This window comes from Pithys albifrons, chromosome 9, assembly GCF_047495875.1.
Source record: "Pithys albifrons albifrons isolate INPA30051 chromosome 9, PitAlb_v1, whole genome shotgun sequence".
NCBI classification, from domain to species: Eukaryota; Metazoa; Chordata; class Aves; order Passeriformes; family Thamnophilidae; genus Pithys; species Pithys albifrons.
The window spans coordinates 18,061,732-18,083,823 of NC_092466.1; the positions used below are offsets into that span (position 1 = coordinate 18,061,732).

At 36.4% G+C, this 22,092-nt stretch overlaps 1 protein-coding gene across 3 annotated transcripts in view; it reads right to left on the minus strand.

Annotated features, from left to right (window-relative positions):
* PCGF5 (polycomb group ring finger 5) overlaps window positions 1-22,092 on the minus strand; it is a 65,533-nt gene that overhangs the window by 9,968 nt on the left and 33,473 nt on the right. For 2 of the 3 annotated variants that reach the window (XM_071563182.1, XM_071563181.1), the window contains exons 3-9: window positions 13,762-13,858; window positions 10,132-10,187; window positions 9,950-10,009; window positions 6,150-6,298; window positions 4,707-4,805; window positions 3,615-3,704; window positions 1,753-1,812 (exon numbers count right to left, since the gene is read on the minus strand). In XM_071563182.1, coding sequence (XP_071419283.1) covers window positions 1,753-1,812; window positions 3,615-3,704; window positions 4,707-4,805; window positions 6,150-6,298; window positions 9,950-10,009; window positions 10,132-10,187; window positions 13,762-13,858 — 611 coding nt within the window. The remainder of the gene's footprint in view (window positions 1-1,752; window positions 1,813-3,614; window positions 3,705-4,706; window positions 4,806-6,149; window positions 6,299-9,949; window positions 10,010-10,131; window positions 10,188-13,761; window positions 13,859-22,092) is intronic. The other variant, XM_071563184.1, reaches the window with a different exon arrangement.

The window sequence follows — 22,092 nt, forward strand, 5'->3', positions numbered from 1 at the left end:
TTTTCTGAAAGATGAGGGCTAACTTTTTCCCCCAATCCAAACTCCTTAATCTCAGATCTAGCAATACTTTTTTATTTGTTTCTACTGAAGGGGGCAGGAAAAAAAAAGAAAAAAAAAGGTAAGAAAATCAGCTACTTGTTGGGTCCCTGAACTGGACAAAGCTGTTGTAAATATAAGGCAAGAGAGGGTGGGTGTCCCAAAAGGGCTGTAGGATATCTGGGCACTTGTTGCTTAAAGTGTTGTTTTATTAAATGCCTTCATTTTTAAGCCTGTCAGGGTTTCATTTAAGTCTGAAGTTTTGCTCTTAACTTCATTAGGATATTGCATGTTTCCTATAGCATAAAATGCTGGAAAATCTCATTGTCTCAACAGCTCTATGGGCTTAAATATCTCTCTGCCACAGAACAGAGGAACAAAGCTAATTTAAGGGTTTTTTAATTGCAAATTAGGAAGTATAAAGAATTATTACAGAATATATCAATAAAACCAGGAATATTTTGCTGCACCTTTCAAATGCAACAGAGGCAAACCCCCAAAAATGTAGCTGCAGAGACTTATGTGGGTTAATGAACTTTGCGTGCCATGGTAGTGAAATGATATTGAGAAGTAAATGTGGTCACACTTGCAGGGGATTTATGAACTGGAGTGCAGCGAAATCACAACATAAACCCAGAGGTATTAACAGTATCAGGAGTATTTAGAAGGCAAGGCAGCACTATGTGTAGTCGGCTTGTGCAATTAACAAACTTGTACCTGTAGCATCATGAATTACTTAGTCTCTGATTATTTTTCTACTTGCACAGGGCATGACTACCATATTATTTAAATGCTGTTTCACATGCTTTTCACTTTGATTACATAAATTGCCTCTAAAAGTATGCAAATCTAACTAGAAGTGCACACAGGCAAAGACAGAGCAGTCACCTCACTGACATTGCCAAGTAAACCTGTGAGGCTCAGTGTTTTTGCAAACAATTACAAAACTGTACAAATAAAATGCACTATGCTGGAATAATTTCAATAATTGAAGCAGGCATGAGTGCAGTAGGTTGCTCCCACTGGTAGTGAGGAGTGACCTTCTAGCTTGAATTTTTTACACATGCAAAAATATTTCAAACTTGCAAAGTAACTTTTAGAAATCAGTTCAAATAAAAATTCCCAATGAGGAAGCTGAAATACTATTTCAAATAGGTAAGAAGCAGACTTGTCAATGAAACTTAGAAATCAGCTTCAGTTTGCAGGTTCTGGAGGTTTTGCTTTGTTACGTAGTCTAGACATTAATGTATTATTCCATTTCTAATTTTAAAATATGTGAAAGAAACATAGTTCAGAAAAATGTAACATTTTTTACTCCATTAAAAAGGACATATGAATTCCCATAAAGAGATGAAACCAACGCTGTCTTTTTTGATTCACACTCTTCAGTTTTGATCCCTTTGCTCAATGCTGCTTAGTTAGAAGGATGAGATTGGAAGAGGTAGATAATCCTTTGACACCAATATGGATCTCAGCCTACAGAATGGCATGTCTCAAAAAAAAAAGAAACCCCTAAACTTTTTGAATGGACTGTGTTTATTCATTCAATATTCATTCAAAAAAGCTTGTGCTGAAGAAACGAAAATGCTCACGCCTCGCTCCAGAGTTTTACTACTTTGTAGTGTGGAATTATAAGAACTCCACAAGCTGAATTACAATCGAAGTGCTGACAGGACCTCTGTGACTGTAATATGTACAGTCGTGAGTGCCTCTTACCTGATAAAAAGTGCCATCCTGTGAGCAGACTTGCGAAGATGAGCAGTTCTGACACCGAAACTGCGAAGGAGATGATTTTCTGATCAGATAAGAGGCATCCACAGCTGGACATATACACTTATCATTTAGTGATTTTTTTTTTGTTAAATTTTCAAATGTAAAGCTCACAATTAACTTACTTATTTAAAAACAGGAAAAACTTCTCTAATGAATAAATGGACATTTTCCCTTTACTTGTCTACCTCATGTAAGGTCCACAGGTGTGCCAGTAAAGGTTCATGGTCAATAGTACCAAATATGTATATAATGGACTTAGTTGCTCTTCATTCCAATGAAGAGATTGTTAATTAATTACCATTGCAACTTCATTTAGGAAAACAAAACCATGGAAGCCTATATATTAATGGGTGCATTACCAGCACAGTGCAATTTTTGCAGGTTTTAATAATCTCTGACATCAGGGGAGCGATTTAGAACTACATAAAAGATGAACACATTGTGTGTATGTAAACACAACTTACAAGCTTAAGAGTTATCATATTCACTTAATGCTAAAAGCTACAGTTCTGAGATTTTTGAAAAAATTTCACCAGTACACGTCTTTTTTGTCAAGATGATAGTTATTGTTGCTTCCAATCCAATGCATTTGCAAAAAGTCCATCTGTAGGCAGGTGCTGCAGTATGAAATGTCATGAAAAAATTCCATTATCACTAAAGCTGTTGCCTCAACACTTGCAAATAGTACAACCAAAATGTTAACAAAAATACAAGATGCTAAGCCAAACAAACACTCATTGGTTTCAAGGCAATATTGGAAAAAATACTACTTAAAGGTCTCTTATTTGTGCAATATTAATGTTTCAGGAATCATCAAATTTCAGTGCACTATTACTTTCAAATTTAAGAAATACCTATCAAAATCTATCCTTCCACCTGCCACTTCAGGTTAAGATATAATTTTGAGAAACTTGTGAATTGTTAATGCCACAGTGTGTTTAGTCCTCTGTCTTCTCTGTCCTAGGATGCTCAAAACAAAAAAAAGAGTACAGAAAATTTGGAATTTCCTACAGATCAGTACAGTAAGTGTAACCTTAGCTGCTCTCCAATTTAGCCTCCACTAGTAATGACAGACAACAAACCTGCATATACTAGAAAGCAATAAAGAGTGAACAACAATCAACAGCGACACAAAATCAAATGTATAAAACAAAGGGAAGAAAGGGTATATGACTTCTAACCAAAAAAATTAAATACACAAAGCAATATAAGGGATACTAAATCAAAATGAGTATCAGACCTGAAAAAGGAGGTCTGTTAAAAAGTTAAATACTACAATTCTAAAATATGCACATGCAGCAAGGAAAACCCACTTGGCTGTTATCTGCATGTTAGTGTTATACAGCACATCCAGAAAAAGATGTGTGTAGTATTAACAGAAAAAGTAATGATATAATTAAATATCATCAATAACTTCCCAGTGTCACTTTCAGTTTACTGACTGAATAAAACAGTTAGTGAAGAACTTCTGGATGCAGATTCCACAACTATTGCAATGCAGAACATCAGCAAAAGCACATTTCCAGAAAAACAACAAGTGCTTGGGTTTTCAGATACTTAAGACTCAGAGCAGAACTTGAATGTAAACATTGCCTATCTGCTACTATTAAGTTTCAGAACCTACATAATAGGGTTTCCCTCACAGGGTTTTACATAAGAAATCCAGAAAACATGCTAAAGACATTTTTAAATAACGGTTTTTTGAAGGGTCATAGAATATATTTTGGACCAAGCTCTGAAAACATGTATACTGTTTATAATAAATATACCAAAACATCATTTCTTTATAATGTAACAGTATTTACGTTTTCGCCTCTTAGTCTCCATCTTGTCATGTAGATGAATTCCATAGTATGATCCTTCCCCATGATTTCTCCGTTGCATAGTACATCCAGCTTAAAATGTAACAGAACAAACAGTAAGACAAAGGGATGCAAAATTTTAATGTCTAAATCAAGTCCTAAGTGAATCTCAGAGTTCATTCCTCAACTCCTATCATTATACAACAAATCCATCACACAAGTGTATCAAACCTGGATAAAAAAATGCTGACAATATGCTACTTTGTACATTATTATTGCATCTTTTTTCACTTTGTGTTTTCATTTGAAGTGTGAACAGAAAAAAGTCTGATAACGAGGTAGGAAATCATCAGTAGACAAACATTCCCTACATTCAGCAATACTAGACAGTGTGTCCAGGACTTTGAAGGCCACCTTACTAGGCCAATGCTCTTTCAAACCCAAAGATACAAACCAGAAGTACTGTAATTGTCATTTAAAAAAATAAATTATGAAGTAATTTTTAAAAATTAGTTTAAAAATAACTATAAATTACAAGAAAAATGCACTTCCAAGTAAACAAACATTCACGAATTGAAAGCAAAAGACAGAGAAAACTAATGATCTTATTATGAAAGACAACTAGTTTAAACTAAATTATAGGATCTTACTGCTACGCACCACTGGAAATGTTTGACACTATTTTGGTTACTGGAGCTATAATGTTTTACTGGGTTTTAGACCAAAAAAACATCAAAATTTTGAAGTAAGCAGATTCTTCGTAACACAAGCCATTAAGGTGCCAGACAGATTAAATTAACAAAGGCAAATGACACCAAAAAGGCCGGTCAGCAGGTCATGGCACTGTGACAAACTCCTGGGTGTAGCAATAAACGTGTGCATCTGACCTATCTCAGCCCTACCCTGACCAAAGCTGGAAGGTTGGACTTCATGGAGTCATTGGCTCCTGTAAGAGAACTGGTTGAAGAAATAGTCTACACTTCAGTCTGAACTCCTGCACCCTTGGAAAGAGGGGAAGGAGGTTTAAACATGAATAAATTTCATAGAAACATATTATGTCACAGAGAAATAAAAACATCTTTCTTTCAAATGTACCTCGTAAGAACTTGGAAGTTTTAATTTTAAGCTGAGAAACTTCTTGATAGTTCCCACGGTCACTCGAGTAGAACAGCGGATAAATTTCTTCATTAAACCCTTAAGCAACAGCAACAAAACAGGAAAACCATGTTAGAAACTCTGGAAAATGTGAGCAAACTTCAATGCAGGAACACCTGTAACTGCAATTTTTTTCAACCAGTAACCAACTTTAGTGCACTCTCTTTTAATTCATAAGGGCACAGAAGGTACATTTTTGTTCATTTTTTTGCAAAATTTAAAAGATGATAAGTTCATTTGACACACCTCTGGCTCTGAAGAAATTTCTGAAAGATAGCAAAGGGAGGAAAGGAAAAAAACCAAAGCCCAAGTACCACAAAACCACTGAAACCTCCAGAAGAACCTAAATAATCTACATGTTTGTGTTACTAACACTGGGGGTTAAACAAATTATGCATTTCTTCAAAATTCTTCAGTCCTCAAGACAAAAAGGAAGTAAAGACATTCTCAAATAAACCAGGTAAAATACAGGGAAGCTACAAATCTGAGACATGATCTGTTATCATAGATTCTGTGATCCAGAACCTAATGGTTCAGCAGGAAAACTGGAAACCTGAGACCCACATGGTGATGGAGAGACAGATTTCCCACTGTATGAACAGTGATAACATATATGTACGTTTTCTTAGTGAATCACAACTTTCTTACTATGTTAAGAACTTCCAAAATTATACATGTAACATAACACAGAGAAAATATAAGTAATTTTATTAGAAAAATTCTATGTTTTTTTTAATTCTTGTATTTTTATTTTCATAAAACATTATTAATATCTACAAGGATTTCTAAAGACTTTCTTCCAGACTCAATAACATTAGGTAATCCTTTTCAGAAGCAGAAACCAAATATCCCTAATTCTTAAAACAGCAGCTGGCAGGTATTACTGCACACATTTTGCAGATGGAGGTGACCTGCCCAAGGCCACAGACAACACCTCTGAGTCAAAATCAGGTTTACAGCTCAGATCTGGATCCCAGTCATTCAGTGCCCAACATATTTGAAAAGCAGGTTCATACTGGCATGTTAAGACAGTAATCCTGAAAGTATGAGGCAGCTCACCTGCAGCAAGCTTTATAAATACCTCTGTGGTATGCTGTAATGTGTTGTGTAATGCAGTTATATACCATCAGTGCTGTAGACTACAAAACTATAATCCATACACAAAAAAAATTCCACTGTCACAGATGGATTTCTCTATGGAATTGTGTATTTTACAAATTCCCAAGATGCATCACAATGCCTCAAACAGAAGGACTAAATAAGTATGGAAGGGGGGAGAGGTCACCACAATAAGGTTTATTGTTAATGGTTCTAAGATTATTTGGTTCCTGTAAGATGCTGTTCTGCCACCCGTAACAGCAGCACAGATTGTTTCCTACTCACTTTGACTACATTATCTCCTGACTGCCCGTTGTTGCGCAAACAGTCGAGGCAGATGGCAATCTGTGGGTCACTCCTGTGATAGTCTTTATCTTCTTCATTTTCATCACACTCCTCATCTACTTTGGGTTTATCAGCTTTTGGACTTTCATCTGTAAAATATGAAGATCATATTTAAGTGTAAAGTAATTAAAATTATTTAAGGAAATACAACATTATCAAGAGCTTTTTTTCCTTCAAATTAACTTTATACAATTTTAATTCAGTGCATTCTTAAACTGACCAATTTAAAAATCTCTGAGAACAAATTTTTACTATTGAAATTTCAATGCAATATGAAAACAACAGATTTCTATGGAACAGAAAATAATTAGTCTCACGGCCTATAATGGTTATGGCTCTCTACTTTGGATGTGTCCAGTAATTAAACCCCTGCAATTGTGCATGAATCAGGAATACTCAAACACATAAACTTACTCCATGGTATGGCAGTCCACTGACAAAAAAAGTATTTTTAAATAAACAGTGAAATAACTAATCCCAACACTTGTATATCAAAATAACATGAGTAATCAATTCATATTAACTGTCTGCCACAGTAATCCAGTGGAGGCAAATTCCTGAAATGTTATAATGAAATAAACTAAGGAAAGAAAAAGCTTAGCTTTTGTCCACTTTCGATTCAGTCTAAGTGATGTCATTGTAAGAAATCCAGGATTTTCTACTCAGCAGGATTTTACAACTAAAAAGCCATGTATTTACTTATTCCCCTTTAAAAACCAAAAAATAAGAAAAAAAGAAAGGTCCCTGTATTTTTTATCAAAGCACATATACCCTACAAACTCCCATTTAACATATTATCTCTTTTACTGATGCTATTAAGATATTCTATTTATTCCTGGTTTCAAATTCTACCTCTTTGGAAAATGTACCATCTTCTACAGTTCTCAAAGGTTTAGTGAAGTTGAACACTCAAAAGCTCAGACCAGCAAGTACATCTTGACAAGGCCACAATGTATGTAAATAATAACCATAAAATAGAGCAGTTTTTACAGATTTGGAATACAGTATACAATAATGCATACATTTGGGTTTTATTGTACCCCAAGTTATTTATTTTGACTTAAAACAAAGGCTGCTCTCTGTTTTAGTAAGACATTATCACAACTAACTTGAATAAGCTGCTTTCCCACACTTATCAAACTTCTAAAGTAGTTTATAAGAGTTTAGGTGAGAAAATAAAATGTAAACTTTAATAAATACCAAGCCACAACTAAGTTTCTTAACACAGTAATTAGTTCCCTTTGTTCAGTTTAAATATTCAAGATGAGTTTTAAGCTACATTCATTACTTTTCTTACAATTTTCAAGGATTTAAAAATTATCAAATATTTGTCCCTAAGTCCTCTATTAGCTATTGACACATTTAGTTGATTGTGTATCATACACACATTTTGTTATTATCATCTTCCTATGAACAGAACTTTCAATATCACACTACATATTTCTTTTTCTTATGGATGTGCAGGAAGCAAACTCTTAATCAAGCAGGTGCAGTCTACCTGTCACAAGCATTTGTCTGAGGAACCTGCCTATGATTCACAGATCTTTCAGCAAACACTTCCACAACTTTGAATAGTTACCAATGCTGAAAAATAGAGGAAGGCTCAGCTATGCAGTTTGAAAAGCCTTGAAAAGCAAACCAACTATAGAGCTAGGAAGACTAGCAAATTTACAATCACAAAATAATACCAGAAACAGGTACACACACAAAAAAGGTCACATCTTTTGAGGTATCCTGATAGAAATTCAAATGTTCCTCCAAGTAAATGGCACCAGACTATTTACTGAAAAATCCTTATAGATATTAAAATTAACATTGTTTGTATAGGCAGCCTCCAGAAATCAATGTGATGGTCCATTACACGTATGTTATTAAAGTTCAACATGATAGAAGTTTAAAAAAAGAAAAAGAAAACAACAACAACAAAAAATTTAATCTCACCAAAAATGGACTCGATTGTTCTCCAAGTCAAAGAGCATCAAGCCAAGAACAGGGTAAGAAAACCAAACCAACACCTCACTTACCTCTAACCCTCTTTCCCTAAGGAGTAAATTGGTGTCTCTTTTTTCTTCTCATCTTTCTTGCAAATCTTGGGTATTGTCTATTTCCTGTGTTTTTCTCAGATATTGACCATTCACCAGAGAGTGAGTTATTTAAAGCTGTTGGCCCTCTTCCTTCCCCAGTTCTGGCTTGAGAGGACCAATGAATATTGTTTTCTCTGTATCATCTTATGTTTCATATTCATCAATTTTTTCTGGTGACCCCTGCTAGTGAAGTCACCAATGCCTGAGATATCATTTGTTGTTTAATTTTTTCTTCCCCTTCTGATGTGTGAAAATTTTAAGTCCTGGGATTTTTTTTTCCAGGTCTTAGTGGTAAGTTTGGGAAATGTGCTTTGACCCATGGCCCAGGACATAACTGACAGCCTCTCAAACTAAACTGACAATGGGACTGCAGGGCATGGTATTGACAACTGAAACAGTCTCTCCTCACTGAAATAATTCTCAGCAAATATTTCATTCTTGGGCAAGATTCTAAATGCTTGTTTATGGCAGAAAATAGTTTAAATGCTTATAATTTGTCTTAATGAGTTGTCACGGCTTATAAACAGTTTGTAGAGACAAATTTCCATAGCCCAAGGACACAGTCACTAATTAAGCCGGATACATACGTGGCTGCTCAAAAGTATATTTTGAGAGTTACAGATTTTCCCTCCTTCACATTAGGTTTATTACCATTAAAATATGGGAGGAAGGTAAGAACCAGAAGAGTAAGTCAGTTAAAAGAAAGTCACATTCTACAAATTTGCAAATGGTGTTTTAATTCTATCTATGTATACAGCAGAAAATAATTTCCTAAACAGTCAAGAAATCTAATTTTCTACGTATTTTAAAAAACTGAACAGGTATACACTACATAGTATATTGTGGTAAACTGTTCTGCAGTTTTATTACATAACAGAGAAAATAACCTTGCCCCTTACAATGGCTGCCAAACACAAATCATCAAAACTAGTGAGAAAGAAAATGAAATGTTATGAAGTTGAAAAGAAGGTATTATAAACAATTGAATGCAAGATGTTTGCTTGACAGTTATTGTTTACTAAAAAGAGCTATTTCTTTAACTCAGCAGAACCTTTCAAAAATTCTTTAAAATCAAATCAAATAGGCTGTGGTATCAAAAACTTGATGTCAAATTAAAGGGGCATAAAATCAGCTGGATGTGTCCCTCAGCACCTCAATACTGAGCTTTCAAACTTCATGGGTTCACCACAAAACCACTCCCCCCCAAAAAGCATTGTGGAAGATATATAAAACTATTGTTTAGCATGTGTGGAAAACTGTTTTACTACTTGTCGTAACTAATTCTTGACAACCTCCTACTTAACAGATGGTCACATTCAGTAACAGAAACTAATCTGAAAAAATTTTGTAAAAAAAAATCTGTATCTTGCTGTATTGAGAAAATTAAGAATTCAACTGGAAAACCATGAGAGTGTTGCAAGTGAGAACATAGGGAAAGGCAAATAAAAATAATGGTAAAACAGCCAGTGTTTGTGAAACAACTGGTTAATAGATGAAGCAGTACATGTAGGGCCATGTGACACCTACATAGATTTGCTACAAGTTTCTGTGGTACTCTGAGTTCAGTAAGAACAATGTACTTGTGTAGGTGAACAAACAGGTCTTAATGAACAATGTTACTTAACACACAGATGAGAGAGAAAAAAAATACATCACCTTGTCCATTTTCTTGAGGTTTGTTTTTCTTCCAAAATTCGATCTCTCGCTGCAGTTCCTCTAGTTAATACCAAAGAACAGTAATGTGAACTTTTAAATCAATAACAGAAGTATATAATTAGAAATAGCCATATTCCCTCCATCAACCCAAATAGGTACCCAAAACTAAGTGAGAAACTTACGTTCTCGAAGTCCAGGCACCAACTTAAATATAATTTCCTCTAAGGTGTTATCCAGCCTTTCAGAGGGAAAAAATACATTTCACATTAAATGGAAACTAGCATTTTAATTATTTTTAGCGTTTAAATGACAAAAACTTTGGAGTAATAGAGAGTTGCATTTTTCTGGTAAAAATAAATCCTGTCAAAGCCACCTAATTTTAGCTTCATATGGAACATGCATTAAAACTTATCTCAGCCACCTCTTGATTGGATTTATTTTAGAAATAACCGAGGAATTTATTTTTTAATGTATAAGGACAAGAATGAAACAAAACAGAAAAAGCATTATACTCTGAAATTTTTATTGTTTGAATTTGTGTTACATGCAAACAATTGTGTTACTAAAGGGAACAAATTGGAGAAGTTTAAGGTCCAGCTCATGATTTGTAAGCATGAAAATTATAAACTCGATTATCATATTAAATGTTCAAGTGCTTTGGTAATAAGCCTGCTATGAAAAACTGAACAAACTATTCCCTACTCACTACACCACAGACAATCTGATCTTGGCAAGGTAAAGAAGACCACTGAGCATCCATGCTGCTCTGATTTGACAGTTCTCAGTACCCAGCATAATTAATTTGAACTATTTAAATCTGCTGTAAGTTTCTATATCATAAAAAAGTACTCAGCACAAGCAAGTCATCTGATACCCTGAGATCAGTGCCAAAAATGGATATTACAATCCCTTTGTCCACCAACAGTGGCTAAGTAGGAACAAGATTGAATGTTTTTATTGCTGAGAATGCCTACAATCCATTTTAGTTGACAACAATTATCTTACATATGAGTATTCAAAGTTCCGTTCTTTACAGAATTTGTACTTGTAACTCAAAGTTTACAATTAGACCTATTACACAAACACCATGTTCTGAGACTTGTTCCCTGTGGTACCACCCATGGATGGAACCATACCATAAGATTATTCATGTTTAAGCTACAACCACAATCCAGTTTTTAATTGCTTCTTCTTACATGGACAAAAAAAATCCTCAGCAACTGAAAAATACCTCCCTAAACCAAAGCAGCACAGAAAGCACTTTCTCACAGAGAAGAAGGGAACAAAATAGTGAGATGTCTGAGTGCTTAACTGCTGACAGATGACAACACAGGTCTACCTTTCCAAATGGTGCACTCTCCAGCCTCCTCTGTCACTGTCTCATCTAAGTAGATAGCATTCCTTTCTAGGAAGTTCCCACAGCAGAGCACTGGGAACTTGGGAACCTGTCTTAGAAATGGAATTCATTTCACATTGTAAGAAAGCTCCAATCTTCGTAACTTACTGGTTAAGACAAATGAAATATGGACTTCAAAAGAGAACATCACTGCCTTAATTAAAAATCCCACTGTTCCTCAGGATGATATAATACACACTGGTTTTTCTAGATTAATTTTTGAAAATTCCCACTTAGCGCTTTCTAATTTGTCTTCAATGGCCCAAAACAAAAGTCACTGGTAATACTAAAGTAGCAAAAATCCCCCAGCACGCTTTGCAAACTGACAATGCTGGCAGCAAGAACCAGCTTCCTGCTCCAGTTAATGACTTCATTTTCTTTCAACAAATGAAACAAAAAGGCTGTTTTGTCCTTACAGAGATACTAATCAATACTTTTAAGATGGCCAGAAAAAAATTAATCCTATCTGATCTTTAAGTGCTTGAAAACTAAAAACTATATAGAAAAAATTAAATTATAAAAGAGTCTCAATTTCAGGTGTATCTTACAGTGTTCCTATTACCCACACCTATGAGCACTCTAACATAAAGATTTGCATCTCTCTGAATTGCATCAAACCCATTCCAAAATGAAACTATTTGACAAAGTTGGTCTCAGTCATTTAATATAATCCCTGTTAATGCTGTAACAAGAACATTGATATTTTAGACACAACTCTTTCCACTCCCACATCTTCCAACCTCCAAACAACAATGAGCAGAAAGAACCACCAAGCACTTGTGCCAGCTTTGTACAGTTTCTTTTTTTTTTTCTCTTCTGTACTATTGAATGAGTGGTAAGACCAATACTCTCTTGATAATTGCTAATTATCAGCAAACATGAACCAAACTAAGACTATCATTCAGGAAAACTTGCATGCAGAGAAGCAATGCAGAGATGCTGCCAAGAGAAAATGAAGCCTGACAGCATGGTATAACCAGTGCAGACCTACTGAGTACTGATGATGCAGAATTCTCCTAAATCAGTAAAGGGAATTCTAGAATTTAACTTTGTACATTTTCATTTTAGAACTCAGTGTTGAAATTCAGACACAGTCTTATAGTTTCAACAGACCCTACGCGCTGCCAGCTGAGATACACATGTAAAAAACTCACAGTTATGAAGTTACTCAGCATTGAGTTTATAAAGTTTATCTGAAAGATCTCAGTTAAAACTATTATCCAGTGTTCAACACCATTTCTCAGAAAATGACTGCATTCTTTAGTTATGATGGGGCTGGTCTCTATGGTCAGAGCATAAGACATGTATTACGTTACGCAGGCAACTTCCAAAAAAAGATAATTCCATTACACTGCTCATGTGCTTTTGTGACTATTTGCTTAGCAAATGTTTAAAGCTGTTTCATAAAATGTAACAAGAAAACTACTAACTATGTGCAGTTTGTTGGCAAACAGACCAAATGACTCTAAGAGGAATTTCAGGAAATAATTGCATAGAAGAGAGCTCTTCTCACATTTCTGGCTTGTGCTGTAGCTTTTCTCACCCATCCACAATTTCCCAATCAAAGGACAGTATTCGTTTACTAAAAATGTTTCAGAAAACGCATTTTTCATCTCCTGTGAAGTGGTCCCATCAGAATAAAAGTATTTCTAAAATGCTTTTGTTTTCAGCTCCTGAGTAGCCTGTAGCATCTTCTGCTATGGCATACACAGCACCTCAGACACTGGCAGGAGATCAGAAAAGTACTTAAACATCTACATAAACCCTCTTACCCCTACCCTGCCAAAAACATTCAGATGATAAAGACTAATGCCCTTCAGAGTCACTGAATTTAAACTCTCTCACCTGTCCTCTTCGTGTATAACTGAAGCATGGGAATGGCTGTGCACACACATACCACTCAAAAATCAAAGCAATATACAACAAATTGTCCCAACACAACATCAGGAAGTGATATCAACCATAGTAAATGCCAGATGTAAATGTATATTTTACCACTGATGTAAGAATAGATCTTCCTAAGTTCACAAGAGTATTACAAAATCAGAATACTGTGGAGTGGGGTGGAGGGAGTGTTGGGAGAGAGGGCAGGGAGTGCCTTCATTACTTGAGGCAAACATGAAGTTCTTCCACTTATGATGACATTTCTTGATTTCTCTCTTATACTTACAGGATGTCTATCACCTTTGTTTCAAAATAACAACACTAAAAGAGAATCCAGAACTTCAAGAAAAATAATTGGTTTTAAAAAGGTGTGTTACTGTGATATAAAAATACAAATTCTCAAGAAAGGGTACTTTTAGTGTTAAAACTTTTTTTCATGAGTGTGATTTCATTAATCTCATAGCAGATTTCAATTCAGATTGGCAGATCTATACCCTGAAAAACACTGTAACTTGTATGAATCACTTCTTACCTTAACATTTCTAGTGGATTGGTCTCATGCACTTGGTTGCCACATCTGGGACAGTCATTGCTGTCTTCAAAATGTTGAACGATACAAGTCTTACAAACTGAGCAACAGAAAAAAAAATTAAAACACAACTTAGACAAGATCTAAATAATATTGCTTAACGTGACCTAGTGATATCTGCTAGCTGCTACATGCATCAGAAATAAAAGAGTATTGTCTTAAATAATTACAATATATTTTCTCCACTTCTTGTTCTCAAAGCCTTAGTTAGTTCTGCTCCACTGAGACACCAAGTTCAGCAGTACAGGTTAGACAAGCACTGCTTTAAAACATGTGACATTTTTACTACTTAGAATTCTCCCAACATCATAAAACGCAAAGCCCATACCATGTAGCACCTTAAAGAGCAGGTTCTATCAAAGTGTGTGCTGGGGAGCTCGAGCCCAGCAGAGCCAACCAGCACTTCAGCTGATCTGGAAATGACTTATGCACATAATTTTTGTTCTAATGATTTGCTTGCAACTGAAAATACTGGTGTAAATACTTACTGTAAAAGAAAAGTTCACAGAAGTTGTACATCGGTTCAGAGTGTTTTCCTTATGATATAGCCCTTTAAAAAGCACTGACAGAACTTACAGTAAACATTTAATACTTGAATCTTACAATGAAAAATCAGGATCATGACCATGGCAAGTATAAACAAAATGAAACCAACAGCAATGTGAATTTAAAACTCAACAAAGTGAAATTAAACGAAAGAAGGTGCTACACTGCTGTTGCTTCCAAATTATTAACTGCAGACTGTAGATTTTAATGCCATTAATAAGAAAATGGAAGCCAAGCTGATGAGAACAAATATGCCTGCTATTATTACTGCATTAAAACATTCTGGATGGAGATAAACTGTATCCTCTGTTTATTATTACTTCACCTACACTGACTTGAGAACTGCAAATTCATCAGTAAATGGACTGAAAAAATAAATGGACTGCTGTGATTGCAATATGCTTTCTGCTGAAACACTGTAATTTCTTTCATCAATTACCTAAAGAAGTATGAGCATCTCTAAACAAGCTGGTAATTCCAAATTACAACTTTAAGGAATCTCAAAATTCCTTTAACAAATGTCATCTCAGAAGCAAAGCCTGCATTTGTCTTTCCCTTAGTATGCTCAGAAGAGTTATGTCTAATCAGCTGATGCTGGTAATGCACACACGTTAAATTCTCATGTAGGTGTTGTTTTCAACTGCTTTAAAACACTAACTCAAGGACATTAACTTCACAGCTCTAGTTGAAATTACAATGAACTTTACACTTTAAATATGACAACAGACTTCAGAGCTCCCTGGCTGCTCTCAGCACTCTAAGCTAAATGGCTCTAGCAAGGCTGGATGAAGGGCAGATTTCAGACAATCTGGTGAATGAGGGCAGGACACCCATAAGCCCGGCCAGACAAGCCCCCTAAGTAGGCACAGCACTGAACAGGAGGTCTCCAAAGGACCTGAGGACGCTGATACCCTGAGAGCAACACTCAGAACACAAGTCAGGTTTTGCTTAACCTCAGTTGAGAGGTATTTAGCACCAACATACAGATACAAGAATCTGCAAACACAGAAATCTTTCTATATCACAGATCTTTTATAATTTGCTAAATTAATAGGCTTAATTGATTTTGGCACATTCATTCCCCAGCACTTCCACAGGGTATGAAGTCTGGTACAGAGCAGGAAATGTAACTGTACCTACACCAACATTCCTTCATTTTTCGACACACTTTTTATTAACTAATACTCCTAAAAGTAAACATTTTGCTACCACACTTACATAATAGAGAATTTCATCACCCATGTAGAAGGTGTCCTGCAAGCCCAACAGAGCATTTAAGAATATGCTGAAATTAGAACACAAATTTGAATAACTTTTAAAATGTGTGTAGTTTAGATTTCTATAACATCTTATTAATATGACTGAGCATCTACTCTAAGACTGAAAATAGCAGAAATTATCCTTGGAATTGAAAAGATGAAGATTCTCAGCTCAAAGCTTTTCTTAAGGCACAGTGTCTGCACTTGTACAACCCAGGGGTAAACAGCGCAAGGGGGAATTCTTTAGCTGATGAGCAGCTCCTCTGCCATCCCAGCTCCCACAACCCACTGAACTATCTTTCCTTCTGCCACCCACCTGAAATACAAAATACAGGGAACAACTGAAGGCATCATTCTGTTCCTTCATGGATCAAAACTCAGTTACATACACACAATGATATAACAGAGAGAAGGCACAGACAGCAAAATATATACAAAAATCACTTCTCCAAGAATATTAATCCCCATTCTCTTAAGTTTTTTTCAATGGAGAACTGCAAGTCAGATGGAGCTCCTCTTCTGCTAACTCCTATAATAAAGGAATGAGTTAGTCTTTAATGTATTTTTCTTTTTCGGTAGACCTCCTGATATAATCAGCAGCATCTCTATGGAGTCTTTCTAACCTGACACCAACTTAAAATGATTGATAAAGAATAAACTATATGGAAAAAATATTATAAGTGGTATTGGTCAATATTAATTTTGGAGATTATAAGCTGCAAACAGGCAAAAGGAAACTGCTGAACCAAAATGTACACAGTTTTCAGAATTTTGAGGCATATGCTACACATGCCAGTGAAATGAGAACTTGGCTTTCATGGGTGTACTATAACATTTCAGATGAGACACAATAAAAGTTAAACTCACATAAGATGACTTTCTACAGCTGATAAAAGCACTTGTGTGACATATGCTAATTGGCTGGCAACCATAACAGATAATGCTATGCTTTCCAGTACAGAGATATCTGGTTCACACATTCTTTCAGATCTTTGAAATCAGATCAAAAATACAGATACAAGTGTCAGGACTGTGCTGTATGTCACCTTATGCAAACAAAAAAGTACACATATATTATGTATATCTACATACATGTAATCCAGAGACTCCTCCCAGGTTACTGTTTAAATGCTGATTAATGAGGTACCTAAATAAAACTTCATATTGCATTTTTGAAATAAAATATTCTACAGGACAAAGTTTAATTAGTGAAGTTTGGGACAAATTCTTTATCAGAACTCATCCTTTGAATTCTTCCATGGATCTCCTCTCTCAAAGTTAATCACACTCTGATCCAGTGAGCAAAGGAGGGGCACAGGATACACACAGGTAGTGGAATATCAAACCCATCTCAGTGTAGGCAAAGAGATGTAACAAGTCATTTGGTATGTTTAATAGAGTATTTAATTAGCTACCTTAAACCTTCTTTACAAGCACTTACTTTTAGGAAAGTGTCTGCATAAAAACAGGACAGAAGGCTTCAATACACTTAACCATCCTTCTCAGAAACTATGTGTGTGAGACTACTCCACTAATTACAATTACCAGACACAGCCAAACTGGATTCCCTTCTCTTAAAAGGGAACATGATAATTTCAGTACATGATGACTCGAAGTCTTTTTGTGTTGAAAACTTCCATTTCAAAATAACCTTTAAGGCCTGCTACCTGCCATTGACTAAAGCTTCTGCAGGAGGAGTCTGAAAGCAGCTCAGCTTGATTATCTGAGGGTGAGAAGTTTTGCTGCAGTAAAGTTTTCTTGGGCTCTCCTGGTGAGACCACAGGTTTTTAGCAAAATCTGAACACGCTGGTTTTAAGATTATTGATTTGATACTGAGAATTACATATCTGGCAATTTTCCTGCATGGAAGGAAATTTCTGGAAGTTCCTAGAGTGCTTTGTTTGACAACTTCTTAAGGCAAATAGGAGAGAGACCAACTAGGAGTAATGCACCACTTGATCTGCTGTTCACAGACAGGGAAAAACTGGTGATGATACAGCCACAGACAGCAGCTTGCCTTGAGGTGACCACAAGATGACTGAGTTCAGGATCTTGAGGAAGGATACACAGTTGAAAAACAGAGCTAGGATTCTAACCACCAGGAGATGGGACTTCAGCTTGTTGAAGCACCTGCTTGTCAGATTTCCCAAGACACCATTAGAAAGAAACTTAGAACTGGCTGTTTTTTTAAAAGAAAATTTATTTAGACCTCAAGAGTTAACCAGTCTGTTGTACAGAGAATTTTGATGGAACTGCTTAGTGCACAAGGTTCCTAATTAATATGCAAAAGTAGAGCACATTAGATGTGGAAACAAGCATGGGAAACAAAAGGATAAAAAATCACTACTCTGGTACCTAGGAACAAAAGCAGGAAAGCCAAAGCCCAGCCATAGTTAAAACTGCTGAGAGACATAAGGGAATTGTGTAAGTATGCTAGTAGCTGAAGGAAGCTTAGACAAAATGTGTGCCTGTTAATGAATGAAAGAAGCAACTTGGGAATAGTTTATACAGAAAGGTTTGAAATTCTCAGTACCTCTTTGCCTTGGTCTTCACAGACAGAGCCTGACCCCAGACCTCCATGCATGATTTGGGAAGGACAGGAATCATGGACGGCCAAGGAGCATATTTGGGCCTACTGAGAGCACTTGATGTATTCAAATCTACAGACCAGGCAGGATTCACTGAGATGAAACCTTGACATCATACTCATGGTGACTGTGAAAGGTGTCTGGTGACTAGAAAAGGGTAGTGTGTTAGACCCACCTTTAATAAAAAGAAGGAAGATCCAGGGAAGTACAGCTCAGTAGTCTCCTCCAGCTCCCTGGAAAGATGGCAGTTTACATCATTTCCCTTGGAATCCATTTCCAGTGATGTGAGGGACAAAAATGTAATCAGGAATAGGCAATACCAATTTGCCAAAAGCAAATCATGGTATTGGCATTGGGTGATTTGATAACAGTCTGTACCATTTGAACAGCAGTTACAGGAGTGACAGACCTCAGTTTTCTTGGTAGTGGCAAATCGTATCACAAGGAGCAATGGTCACACAGTGACATTTGGTAGAACATTCAGAAAAACTAGGTAAAGACTGCAGCACTGGAAATGGGTACTGAGAGAGGCTTTAAAGCCTCCATGCTTGGAAACTCACATGTTAACTACAGAGAGCCATGGCTTGACCTGGTATAGTGTTGGCAACTAACCTGACTCATGCATGTTGGCCTAGACAACCTCCAGATGTCTGTTTCAACCACAATTTCTATGATTGTGTAAACAGTCTGGGGTATTTTAGGACACTAAAGAACGTTCCAGAGAAAAGTTTATTTTCCAAGTTTTGTGAGCGCACACTGTACTAAACAACAGATGATGGGACATGCCCTTTAGCTCACACCCAGCCTGCTTCAATCAGTAGTTCTTAAACATCCCTGACAACTGTGTAACAGACTAGAAAGAAAGGTCTCAGTCCATAAAAGGAAATCACTCTGTTGGAAGTAGCAAAAAAAGAAATGAAGTACTGAATTTTCAGAATAAGTAACATTTTGCAGTAACATATCCATTTCCTTCCCAGCAGAGATAGGAAAGTTTGTACGGCTGATGCCCAAGTCACACTTATGTTTTCCAGTAACTGGTGGAGTTACCTGTCCAACACTTCCAAAAACCCTGTTGTAAACATCTATTTTTTAACAGGCACTCATTTCTCAAAGCAGAACTTTACTACCTACCAGTTTTCAGCAACACAGAATATGCAAATTAATCACGAACTGTTTTGGTTTCTACTGATCACAGCAGCTCCTCTTTCATCACTGGTGAACATCCACGTCAATACATGCTTTTCACCTTGTCCAGAATAATACACTGTACTCCCAGTATCTAATGAATTTATGCTGCTTCTTCAGCCATTAATATCTGCAGATTTTGATCAGTTTCCCGACATTGTTTGAAATTTGACAATTAGTGGTGCGAGAAAAGTATGAAAGGACAGTTAAAACCAATGTATTTTGTGGTATCCTGAATTCTGCCACACAGAGATCATCTACCTTATCCTCTGCAGACATAAGACTTCCACATCACCACATTTTTAATTTCAAGTTTTTCATTTCCCTTTACATCATTATAAGGTTTGTATTTTGGTAACTAAATTTTGCTTTAAAGAAACACCCACTTCTTTCCTGCAGTTCTAGTTAAGGACCCAACCACGTGGCAGCTTTCTGGGGAGGAGACCCATGCAACTCTCTGGCAGCTGAGTAAAATTCACATGCTCTGATCTGGGGACTAGGCAGAAACAGAGCTGTCTCAGTGAAGAGCTCACGATCTACAAGTGAACAAAAGAAACAGATGCCGCTGAGAAGAGAACACTCCTTCTGCCATTATTGTTTTGTGATGGGAGCAAAAGTAAATAAACGAATAAATTACCTAAACAAAATCATACCATAATAAAAACATTTTTCTTAAGTCTAAGCTGATTTCTGACATAACTGTTTTCATCTCACACCAACTTTTTAAAAGTTACTATGGTTCATTAAACTTCAATCACAAAAAATTTGGCTAATACTGGAATTTTTCCAGTTTCTTTAAAGGGAAAGATAATTTAATAATACATTTACCTCTCTCTGATTAATTTACCTCTATTAAGGATCTCAGTCTTTTCCTGATTCTTTGTCACTATTTTCCCTCTGTATCCAATAAAGGATGGAGATTCTCCTTAGCCTTCCTTTTGGTGTAAAAGTATAGACTTATAGAAACATTTTTAACTGCCTTTTATGGCAGTAGCCAGATTAAATTCTGGTTGGACTCTAGCCCTTCTAATTTTCTCTCTGCATAACTTTATGACATCCTTGTAGTTCTGCTGAGTTGAGTGCCTCTCCTTCTAAATGCATAAACTCTCCTTTTTTTTTACCGAGTTCCAGGTAAGGCTTTCTGTACAGCCAGGCTGGTCATATTCCCTGCCAGCTCATCTTTTGGCACATGGGGACAGCCTGCTCCTGTGCCTCTAGGATTTCCTTCTGAAAGCATGTACAGCCTTCTTGGACTCCTTAGCCCTTTAGGACTGTCTCTTAAGGGACTCTGTCAATCGGACTCCAAAATCTGCTCTCCAGAAGACCAAGGGAATGGTTCTGCTAAACGCCCTCCTTACTTCTCCAGGAATTTAAAACTATCCTTTACAATTTCTGTGCCCAAAGAAAGCCTCCAACCACCACAACACCCACCAGTTCTTCTCTGTCCACAAACAGCAGGTCCAGTGGGACCTCACTCTGTGAGCTCTGTCAGGAAGTTATACTCCACACACTCTAGGAACCACCAAGACTGTCTTCTCTCTGCTAGTGTACTTCCAGCAGGCATTGCTAAGTTGAAATCCTTCACTAGAACAAGTGCTAGAGATTGTGAGACTTCCCTTAGCTGCTCACAGGATGTTTCATCTGCCTCTTCATCCTGGTTGAGTGATCTGTAACAGACTTCCACACCAGGACACCTGCCTTGTTGGCCTTCCCCTCCATTCTTACCCATAAACACTCAACTCTACCATCACCAGCACTAAATTCTAGACACTCAAAACACTTCCTAACATATAGGGCTACCCAACAGCTCTCCTTCTTCACCTATTGCTTTAGAAGAGTTCACAGTCATCCATTGCAGCCCTCCAGTTGTGTGAGTCATCCACCATGTTTCTGTAATGGCAACTATGTCAGTTTTCCTGCTACACAATGGCTTCCATTGTTTTAATTCTCTATGAGCTTGAGATAGTAGGGACATAAAACACCATAATGTAAAAATTAACAGTGAAGACAATAACAAAAATGCAAGACAACAACAATAACAACTGCAAGAATAAGGCTACACAGAAAGGGCAGGAAATGCCAAGACAAGGCTTTCAATTGATATTTATTAAACCTTTGAAAATGGAAAATCTACCAGAAGCATAAAATTTTCCTTACTCTTCTTTTAGAAGACTTCGAATTTTATTTGGAAAGACATCAAATTCTCAACAAGGTCCAACCAAACTACTGTCTATTCAGGAATACATGTTAAAAAATCAAGCCTGGAAGTAAGATGACTGAGTCTGCCAGGACCATGCATATGTCTAATTTAATTCACACACACTAATGTTTTAGATGTATTAGGAGCTAAGACAAGCTGAATAATTTTCCCTGAGACAGTTTTATTGAAAAAAATCTACTCCCTGCATAACTATTTTGCCAACTTTCACGTATTTCTCTGCATTGTGCCATGGAACACATTACAGAGAGATGTGTGCCAATACTGACCAAACCTGCATATCCATCATGCCCGCTGCCAACAGATACATTAGCTTAAGTTTCAAAAACATAATTATATTATCAAAATAGCACAGCTGAGCTGACTAATGATCTCACCTGTGATAAGCCAGACTACAGTGATACAAGTTTGGTGTTAGAGCCAGCAGAATCACCACTAGCTTAGGAGAAAGAAAAGGGGTATCTTCACTCTTCAAGGT